Below are 12,195 nucleotides of genomic sequence, written 5' to 3'. Positions count from 1 at the left end.
CCGGATTGTTTTCTGGACGCCCTGCAAAGAAACCGCTGATTTCACTAAAAAACCAGAAGAAAAGACTCCTGGTTGCTACATCTCATATTGACTGGAATGTGCAGAAATGGCAAACTGTCCTGTTCAGTGATGAATCGAAGTTCAACATCATTAAGAGCGATGGCATTTGCCGTGTATGTCGATTGGCCTGAAAACGCCTCAATTTACTTTACTCCCATAAAACCATGAAGCATGGTGGAGGCAATGTAATGGTCTTGGGGTGTTTTTCTGCTAACGGTCTAGGTGCAATACATCGAAACAGTAGATGAATGTACCGTTTCATTAGATGGTTAGACAACTATCACCGATAGATGGTTAGACAACCATCTTTTGGTGATGGATTGGCCGCCTTAATCTCCAAATCTCAACCCTATTGAGAACCTGTGGGAGATCGTCAACCGTAGATTTAATTGTAAAGGTGATCGTAATAAGGATCAACTGTTTGAACAAATCCAAAAGGCCTGGGCAGCAATTTCACAAAGTTTTATTGATCACCTGAACGAATCTATGCCTCAAAGATGCAAGGCTGTGATTAACAACAAAGGATTCGCTACAAAAAATTGATAGCGAAAAACAGCTTGGTCAACACTTTGTCGAGTTGCACTTGTTTTGTCAAGAAAGAAATCAACTTTTTTCAATACTTTTGATAAATATATATTCATTTTCGTGTACAAATAATGAATTTTGTGATGAATAAAACTTCGAGAACTTTGTCTCTAAACAGTTTTATAGTTATTTCTCCAAATTGAAAAAATGCAGCCTTTTTATATAAAGAAACTAAATTAGCATTATTTGGTTGCATTTGTTTTGTCCGAAACTGTATATATATTTATATATATATATATATATATATATATATATATATATATATATATATATATATATATATATATATATATATATATACGAATATATAGATATATATATATGTATATATATTTATATATATATATATATATATATATATATATTTATATATATATATATATATATATTTATATATATATATATATATATATATATATATATACACATGTTTATATATATATATATATATATATATATATATATATATATATTTATACATATTTATATATATATATATTTATATAAATTTATATTTATATATACATGTATATATATATATATATATATATATATATATATATATATATATATAATATATATATATATATATATATATATATATATTAATATATATACATATTTATATATAAATATATATATATATATATATATATATATATATATGTATAAACATATATATATATATAGATATATATATATATAAAACAACTAACATGGCACTTTATTCTAATGAATTGCAAGAAACAAAGTCGTTTTTTAGTTAAGTAGATAAGTAGATGACAACTATGAATGATTTAATAGTAATGATAACTCCATGTCTTTTTTACAAATAATTACTTGCACACCGTTGCAATCTGTTCCATGTCCTGCTTTCTAGTAGGATTTTTTTTTATAAGCAAAGACTAGAAGAAGTGAACATCCTGTCATCAAAACTATCTCATATCGTTAATATTTTAAGTAAGACAAATATATGTGTATATATATACATATTTATATATATATATATATTTATATATATATATATATATATATATATATATATATATATATATATATATATATATATATATATATATATATATATATATATATATATATATATATATATATATATATATATATATATATATATATATATATATATATATATATATATATATAGATAGATAGATAGATAGATAGATAGATATATTTTTTAAATGACGACATCTTCTATGAGAGTTGAATAAATTTATTATATGAACATCAATTAATACGATTTCTCTAATACTAATTTTTTTATTTTATCTTAGAAACTTTCGGTTATTGCTACAATAGGTTATTGATACTATAAGTTATTGATACAAGCTTTAATTACAAACTATTAAATAAAATTACAAACAAACGGTAACGTTACTTTTTAATGGCTTCTTTAAAGTTTGCTTTAGTCGGGCTTCTTTAATAATACGTTGGTATAAAAACTATTGCGTCCAGAATTTCTTTTTTATATTTTGATCATTATCTAAATTCATACCTCCATTTTTAGGTTCGCATTTATTGAACTGAAGTACGATTGCTTTTCAGGGTTAGGGTTAGGGTTAGGGTTTTTAAACTTTTCTTTTAAATTTTTTGAGTTCTACTTTTAACGTCTTTACTTGATTCCATTTTATACTACTTGAACAATTAATTTTATGATGCCCAATTGCAGATTGTTCTAATTTGTTTTCAAAATATGTATATATATATATAGGGGAGAGTGGGGTATTGGCGAACACCTAAGCGGGAATGCGAATTAAAGACACCAGTTATACAAAATTGATCATATTTATTGCTTATCAGTTAGTTTAACTACTCAGTCACAAACCCTCAAGAGGAATTTTTAAAAATCTTATTATAAAATAAAAATTTATGCCAGAAATAAAACCATTGGTGTTCGGAATTACCCTGCCTACGTGGGGTAATTCCGAACACATTGGGGGGCAATCACAAGCACTGTTGTGTAATAGCGAATAAAAAGCTAATTGTAATAACTAAGTCTAAAAACTATATCATGCAACAAAAACAAAAAAAAGGAGTGACTTTATTTCCATAGAAGCTACAACAGAGTGTTACTCAAGAAAAAAGTTGCATAAAATTATCAGAAAAATTTAAAATCAAATTATAGTGAACAACATCCGCAGCTTCATTACACTACTGCAAGTCTGGAACTGAGCATAGGATCCCTTCTCAGCAGGTACAAAAAAATTGTCGAATTTATTTTTTTACAATGCTGTTTTGACCATGTTCGGAGTTACCCCGCGTTTGCCATTACCCCACTCTCCCCTATATATATATATATATATATATATATATATATATATATATATATATATATATATATATATATATATATATATATATATATATATATATATATATATATTATATATACATATATATATATATATATATATATATACATATATTTATATTGTTTAATTATAAATGAAAAATTTCTTTTAGTTAACTTTGATTATGTTAACCACCATGATGAAGTTATTCCAGCCCAAGGTTTCCTTTATGGAACTCTTAATGTTTTGAAAAAGGAGTTTACTATTTCTTTCAATTTGAAACCTATGATTTATTCAAAGGGTTTGAAAAGTGTTCTTCAACTAACCTCAAGTAATAGTAGTGTAGATAACATCAAAAAAAGTCTTGGTGTTTGGTTTCATGAAGATGGTTCTGGAAGACTTGTTATTAATGCTGAAGCTAATGATATTAGTAATTGCTCAGTTAAAACAGAACCGCTCACCTTGGGTCAATGGTCCTTCATAAAAATATATCAGTGGCTATTTTGCAGTAAATACTGGTTTGCCGTAGATTTAAATGGAGTAAATATTTATAAAATGGAAAATTGTTTAACTGCTGATTTAAAAGAGATGAAAATTTACGTATCGAATATCTGGGATGATGCATATAATGGATCAATATCTGACTTGTTGATTACTAATGGAAAAGCAAGTAAAAATATATATTTATATGTGTTTAAAATATATGTTTATATGTTACTTGCTTCATAATTCATACATACATACATACATACAAACATAAATGTTTGTTTGTATGTATGTATTTATGAACTAAGAAGCAAGTGTGTATTAACTATGTATGTAGGTTTGTATATATAGGTGTGTATGTGTATATAAATATATATATATATATATATATATATATATATATATATATATATATATATATTTATATACATACACATATATTTAATACTACATTGTAATATTGCTGCTCTTTTGAAAAATTTTATATAAGAAAACAATAATTCTGATCGAGAATTTTTTTAAATGTCAAAAATAGCATTAAAAAAACAAACATTTCTATAAAAAGTTTACTAAACAAATTAAGAGCAATAAACTACTAACATTATGTGGTTGTTTAATGCAACAATTTGTTTTTAAATGTTATACTAGCAGGGCATACTACAAACCTCTAAAAATAAGCTGCATGTTTTTACGCGAGTAGACAGCGCTTGCTCATTGCCCTCATTTTTATTTTTATTATTATTATTTTTTATTTATTTATGGAAAGGCTAAGTTTCTTGGGTATATTTAATTCCAGGCTTCAATCGCCGCAATTATTTTTCAAAGCATTATATTTTTACTTTAACACGAACAAAACAAGTTATGTTCAAGCTTAGCAATGAACAAGACTTGTTATGTTCATGCTGAAGCATGAACATAATTCAAAGAGCATAGGAATATCTTCCATTATATAAACATAACATATGTTCATAAAACATATTATATGTCCAAAAGTATACCATAAAAAAATATTTTGTGGTGCCCCCAGCGCTCAAATGGCTTTCCTTACAACCTATCGAGGGCCTATGATCTGGTTACACAGAAAAACAATAAAATTTTATCCTATATCTCTATATTACTCAATTAAGTTTTATATCCACATAAATACAACCTAAATAAAGTTGTAGCCACCTATTTCAATGAAATGTTTTCACTGTGCGCTGGTTGCAAGAACATAGAAATATCCTCAAATGAAAATATCCGGTTTTATCCATAATTTTTATTAAATATTTTATAAACTATTTGTACTTCCATTAATTTAGGTACATGACAGGAAGAATTTAAAATAGCAATTTTCAAATTCTTCAAAGTTCTGTCCGAATACATTAATATTGTCGTATTTTTATTAAAGTAAGACTAGCTAGTTGTAAAAAAATTAAGGGGTACGCATTTTGATATCCAAAATGTATTTATGTATATATATATATATATATATATATATATATATATATATATATATATATATATATATATATATATATATATATATATATATATCTCTATATATATATATACAGTGTATATATATATATATATATATATATACACTGTATATATATATATATACACTGTATATATATTTGTATGTATACAGGCCTCGGCGGAGAGCGAGAACTTTAGCTGTTGCTCTCGCCCATACTACCCAAAAACGGTTTACAAGAACAGTTTGCGGCTCTCTCGAAAGTGTATTCACCATTTAAACTAAAATGAAAAACAAAGTAATTGCTGGATCATCAGGAAGAGTTACTGAATCTCAAAAAAAATTCAATTTATAGAAAAAAATATTTTACAGGAAGTTATAAATTATTATAAAAAAATTTTTAATTACTACATTTTTTTTGTTAACGGGAAGTTACAAAAAGTAATTATTAAATAATTTTTTTTTGGAATGGGAATAGTTTAATTTAGTCATTTGTTTTTATAACTTTTCAAGAGGTATTTTTTTTCTTGCCTACATTTAGAAAATAATTCAGATTTTTTATTTTGTAAATATTCTTGATTTAAATGAGTAATTATTTCAAATTTTTCTTGCAAACATAGCATACATTTTTTGAAATGTTATTATAGGCAAGGGCAGATTTTAGAATAGACCATTGTAAATTAAAATTTTTTTTATTTTCTCTATTAAATCCCAAATATATTTTGACAGCATAGTCTCTTTTGAATAGTTTTTGTTTTTAAACGATTGTTTGTGGTTGGCATAACGTTTTTTCCATTCCCCAAAGTTAAGCCAATATATTGTTTATTGGGTTTTTTTTTGTGAGGAAACAATTCACTTGTAAATTATATTTTTCGAAAGGCTTTTTCCGTTTAGAGGGCAATCTATTTCTTGTTTACAATTTACAATAATCAGTATTTTTTTTCTTTTATATGTGCATTTTTATTAATTAACGCGTAGTTGTGGCCTTTTATAATTCTTTCTAAATTTTTTGTACAACTATAACTAACTTTAATGGTATTTCTGTTAAAAATCTTATGTAGTTTATTAGAGGGAGGAAAATGTTTGTCTACTAATTTTAGAAAAATTTTACCTATATTTGTTAAAGCATTTTTGCTGTACGGGGTTAAATCAAATTATGTTTCTATTTCTATTACGCTTTTTTGCAATTTTCTTTTCAAATTTTAGTTCGAAATTTTGAAAGCCACTTTTTAAGGACATCTTCATAAACGCGTTTAGAGGAGTTAAAAATAATTTCATTAGAAGAGTTTTGGTTTAGCCTATTGTTAATTGAAATTGGAATTTGCTTTAGAATTTAAGGGGAATGGTTTAAATTCACATTAATATACAATAATTCGTTATTATGTTTTTTGTAGGGCTTATAGAAACTTTCTGATAGGTTAAATGTGACATCAAGAAAATTCACAATTTTTAAATTTATATTTATTTCAATTTGGAACCCAATATTTTTAAAAACTTTAATATCTTTTCTAATTTTATCGAGTTGTGGCCCTGATTTTTTATGCATTATTATTAAACCGTCGTCGCGAATTATTGATTAATTTCGATTATTTTAGCTAGGGTATTTAAAATATATAAACATACAAATTCGCAAAATTTTGCTCCGTCGTAACTTCCCATTGTTACATCAAAGCATTCGTGCGTGGATTTTTTTCTTCCACGTTTCCTCATCAAAATAGAGTAAATTTTTTCTGCAGTGCCTAATTATACGGATAGTGTCCTCAGTAATTTCTAACTGGGATGTTCCAAATTCTATTGTTTTATCTAAAATTCCTGCTGTAATTGAGGGGTAAAAATCAATAATATCAAATTGTATATATGTGCATTGATTTTTATTGTTAATTTTAGAAAACCAATCTATAACATCAGTGGTATTTTTTCACTGATGTAAACCTAAATTTTTCCGAATAGAGTTATTAATTTTGTCTAGTTTTATTTTACTAACGTGCCCTAGTTCACTTTTTGATGGTACTAGTAGCCTACAAGGAAGTTTATTTTGAAAATTTGGTTTGTGATCGTTTAGTGAAACAAATGCTTGCGCTGGTGCAACTGATTCAATTCTCGCATCTAAATTAATATTTTTGGCAATGTTTTGAGCTTCTAAATTAATGGCGTTTTCCAAGTTTTTTTGGGCTTTTGTAAAATTATTAGAAATATAATCGCGCAGTATTTTTTGATGAGTTTCTGGGGTAATTTGGTAAATGTTGCTTGTTTTGTCAGCAAAAACTAAAATATTAGGGTTCAATTTTATATTAATAATATCTAGTTTTAATTGTTTTTCGAATTCATTATTTATGTTTTGAAATTTTATAGTTTTAATTAAATGTAATAAATCATTTTCAAAATTTTCCAGGTGAGATATAAATGGTGGGGCGTTTTTTGTTTTGAATCCATAGTTTTCATTTTTTTTTTTCAATTAAAGGGTTTTTATTTTTTTCAGATTCTAAGAAAAAATGAGCTTTCCAACGAATTCTTTTAATAAAGTGTTCAACTTTGTCTATTAATGAATAGTATAACTTTTTTTATCTGGTATTGGGATATTTTTGAGAGAGTAAGTAAAATTGTTAGTTTCCATGTTCAGGTTAGGTAAAATACAATTAAAGAGTGCTCAACAAGTATAAACTTGGAGCTTAATATGTAAATTATGTTAGTGTATTTTACAAATAGAGTGCTCAATGTTCTTAAAGAACAGAGCAATAATAAATTAGTAAAAACCACTTATCTAACTTTTATCTTCTACTTTAAGTTTAAATAAAAACTTGAAATAAATAAAAAATAAAAAATTAAAATCTGATTGAAGATCTGATGATCTTTTCGCCAGAACCATAAATCGTTATAACAAAATAAAACTTAAGCTATTAATAAATATAAACAAATAAAAGTGACAAAATACAAAAGCAAAAGATTGTATTTATATAAATTTCTTATTTTTAAAAGTATTTCAAATTATTGTCATTAAAAAGAATGAATTTTTTTAATTTCTTTTTAAAGACTGGGAAGGTAATTGATAAATTAAAACTAGGTAAAATAATTTTGTTCCAGAGATTTGGTGCACGATAAGCTATAGAGAACTGATTGAGTTTTGTTCAACAAAAGGGTTTATAGAGTGAGTTATCATTTCGTAGTGTATACTTATTTTTTGTTTTTAAGGCAATAAAATCTTTAAAAATGTGTAATGATGGATTGATTTTACATTGAAACATAAAACATAATATTTTAAATACATTCACTTCATAAATATTTTTTTAAATAAAGACCTTGAATGCCTAAGTCGATTTTCAAAACAAACTAAGCGTATTGCATGTTTCTGACGATGATGAAGAAAACGCAACTTTCTTTTGCTTGTACTTCCCCAAGCAATATTTGCATAGTTAATATAACTATGTATAAATGAGAAATAGAGTTGGATTAAAACATGTTTTGTTTAAATAATTTCTTGACGTAAAGAGGAATCCTATATTTTTAGAAACTTTAGTGCAAATATAGTCAATATACTGTTTTCATGTAACATTCTCATCAATATAAATGCCAAGAAAACTAGTAAAAGTTTCCCGTTTTATTTCAAGTTCATCATAAGAATTTTTGGCATGGTTGTTTGTAAAGATCGTTTTTTTAGATATAGGGTGAAACAGAAGGTTAATTTGTTACATTTAAACCACTCAGATACGCATATAAGTTCTTTATTCATATCAGAAAACAGCTAATTAATATTACTGTTTGATAAGAAAAAAATCCTATTATCAGCAAACATAATACTCCGATTATTAAATAATACTCCGAAGATTAGCAAACATAATACTCCGAAGATTAGCTGCTTAACTTAAATCATTAATATAAATTAAAAACATAAAAGAACCTAGAAAAGAGCCTAGTGGAACACCACAGGTTGTTTCAATATAGTCACTTTATTAGAGGTAACAATCATTAGAGGTAACAAATTGCTTTCTATTTGATAAGTAACTATGAAAACATTTTAGCATATTGTTAATAATTCCATAGTATTCTAGTTTTTTAAGCAATATTTTATGGTCAACGGTATCGAAAGTTTTCGAAAGATCAATAGACTCTTAGGGTATATTGTTTTTTTTCAAAAGATTCTCAGATTTCTCTAACAAATTGAATAATTGCGTGCTCAGTTTAATTATTTTTTTAAAGCTAAACTGTTTGATATATAGTATATTATTTTTTCAAAATATCTAAATATTCTATTATATATTATTCTTTCTAATAATTTTGAAAAGTTGAAAGAACCGAAATTGGGCGATAGTTGTTAATATTTGTTTTATTGCCTTGTTTGTAAATTAGTATAACTTTTGCAATTTTCAATTGATCCGGGAAAACTCTTTGTTTTATAGATGCACTAAATACTTTATAAAAAATATCTTTCAGACTTTCATAATAATATACAACTATGTCACTACTTACTTCATCAGCACTAACACTTTTATTTCTTTTTAGAGATTTAAAGGCTCTATCAAGCTCGTCCTGGGATAAATCAGAAGAATACTCATTGTTATAATAAGATTTATTTATAGGACACAAGTCTTTAAACAAACTCTCGGTCATAGGAATTTTTTTAGAGAGATTGGTTACAATTTCAGTAAAAAATTTGTTAAAAATATTTGCAATTCTGCTCGGTTCACATATATTTACATTTTCAAATTTTATAGTTTGTGGTAAAGAATTTAAGTGATTTTTTGATTTTCCTGTTATTTCTTTTATTATTTGCCCGGAGCGCGTTGAGTTGTTTTTAAATTTATTAATCAGATTAAAATAATATTTTTTTTTTAGATTTTTACGAATTTTGTCAAATAAATTTTTAGAATTTTTAAATATTTTTTTATTTGCAGAAGATTTAGTCTTTAAATATTTTATATACAACTTTTTAAGTACTCGTTGAATTTTTATTTTTCGTAATTTTACACATTTTACAATGTTATCTATAAATTTAAACAAACATATTTAATTACAAGCTGACTGGGGCAAGTAGAAGTCAAAATGACTTATTATCAAGCCCCTTTGTGAAATACAAAAAAATACTATAAAATTTTACATTTTCCAATATTATATAAAAGAGTGAAATAAAAAAGTTTAAAACAAAAAATTAAAATTTCAAGGTTAAAAAAAACTTAAAGTTAAAAAAAAGAAGAAATTTTAGATAGAGTTAAAATAAAAAACAACAAATAAAAAAGCACAAATCTGTACATATTCGTATACATGTTTAAGACAATAAACAAAAAACTTAATTCGCTACATATGCATATACATATTCAATACAATATTAAAATTAAATAAAGTATTTAAAATATTAAAAATACAAAATAATTTTATTCTTTTTTTAAAAAATGAGAGTATGTACGTAATGCTTAAATTTAATAAGTGTTTTTTTATAGTTTTTTTAAATGTAGTAATAGATTTTTTTTTTTTCATATTTTCGTCAAGAACCGAATTCAACAAACGTGGTCCCCGGCATATAGTCAAGAAGTCAGATTTTTTGAGTGATGTTAGTGGGATGTAGTAATTACTCATTGAATGTCTTGTTGCATATTTATGATTAATTCGAGTGAAATTTAAAAAAAAATATTTTGGAATCATTTCATTTTGAAGTTTAAACATAAATAACAAGTAATGGTATATATTTAGTTTGTATACATTTAGAGCATTTATTTCCTTGAGTAACGGCTCGGCACTTTCGTATCTATTTGCGCCAAAACTAATCTACTTGCTTGCTTTTATTTTGTAGAAATAATTTTTAGGAAAGATGAATGGTTGTTTACCCAAGCAATATTACAATAGTTAATATGACTATGTATAAATAAAAAGCATAAATTTTTTAGACGTAAATTATTTAAAAAATGTTTTGTCTTGTACATAATCCTCAGAGTCTTTGAAACTTTGTTTTCGACTAGCTTTATTTGGCTTTTCCAATTTAAATGCTCATCAAATATTACTCCTAGTATTTTCATTGAAAAAACTCTTTTTATTTTAATATTGTTAATTGTTAGTTCAGGTAATTTGAATGGAAGGTTCTCGGATTTAGATGGCTTAGCAAACAAAATATATTTCGTTTTTTCCAAGGACTGTCAAAGGTTTTATGACTCATTAATTTTTTACATACTGAAAAGTTTGCGTCATATACTAAGTAGAATGTTTCGAAGAATTAATTATAAATAGTACTTGCAACTTCATTAAAGTTGATATGCCCCCAATGAAGTAATGATAGTTGGTGTTTAAAATCATTTATTTTTGTGTCGTTGTAAATACGTTTTTTTACAGTTCTATTTTGTTTAATTTTATTAGATAGTGTTGTGTTAAAGGTTAGGAAAATAGGGAAGTGGTCCAATAAATCAGTTTTTATGATACCTGTTTGGATGGAGTTATTAAAGATGTCTGTAGTAAAAATATCGTCAATGAGGGTTGCAGAATTCTTACTTACTCTAGTTGGGTGATTGATTAGGGGAACTACGCCTGCAAAAAAAAAATTTTATCATAGAAACTTCTCATTTTTTAGTCGTCGATATAAATAAAACAGTCCATATTAAAATCCACAAATATAAAGTTTTTTTTTCTTTCGTTGTTACCAGAGTGAACTATATTACGTTGCAAGTTAGAGCTAAAATTTTCGCACGCACTGTCAGGTGGCCTATAGCAGCTGCTTATAAGTATGTTTTTTCCTTTGTTAATAATTAATTTAATTGCTGCGATCTCTTTATCTTCGTCAGAAACGCTCAAATCGCTTCTAACTTTATATGCAATATTTTCTTTAACGTATATCAGAACTCCTCCACCGCGTTTATTTGTTTGTCTTTCTAATGAGACTAATTCAAAATTCTTAAGATGAAAATTAGAATTATATTGAAAAAATTTACATCTGGGTCTGCGTTATCATTTGATATAATGTAGTTTTTGTAAAAATTTTAGGTTAGCGATTGGAAGTCATTCATTTTTATAATTATTTTTTCATGCGAACAGGTTTAAAGAACTTCTTTTTGTTGTTGTTATTATTAATCGCGTGTTGTCAGTTTGTTATAGACTACTTTTGCACAACTACCAAAAGATCTTAATACTTTAGCTTTTGCTAAGAGTATTTTTCTTTTTTCAATCGTTCTTTTGCTGCAGTCGTCGTTGAAATATATTTGTTTATTCCAAAGCTGCAGTTGTTTATAATGATCTAATATTTTTTCTTTATTATTGTAGTTAAGGAACTTTACAACTAATGTTCGTCGCTTTTTTTGTCTTAATTCTTTTTGTTTT

At 25.5% G+C, this 12,195-nt stretch overlaps 1 protein-coding gene across 1 annotated transcript in view; it reads left to right on the top strand.

The window, feature by feature from the left end:
- Positions 1-12,195, top strand: part of LOC136085710 (uncharacterized) — a 174,700-nt gene that overhangs the window by 86,114 nt on the left and 76,391 nt on the right. The window contains exon 11 of the mRNA XM_065807029.1: positions 3,130-3,627. Within this exon, the coding sequence (XP_065663101.1) occupies positions 3,130-3,627 (498 nt within the window). The remainder of the gene's footprint in view (positions 1-3,129; positions 3,628-12,195) is intronic.

Source organism: Hydra vulgaris, chromosome 10 (genome assembly GCF_038396675.1).
Source record: "Hydra vulgaris chromosome 10, alternate assembly HydraT2T_AEP".
NCBI lineage: Eukaryota > Metazoa > Cnidaria > Hydrozoa > Anthoathecata > Hydridae > Hydra > Hydra vulgaris.
The sequence above is the reverse complement of the archived record's forward strand: the minus strand, read 5'-3'. Positions and strand labels throughout refer to the sequence as shown.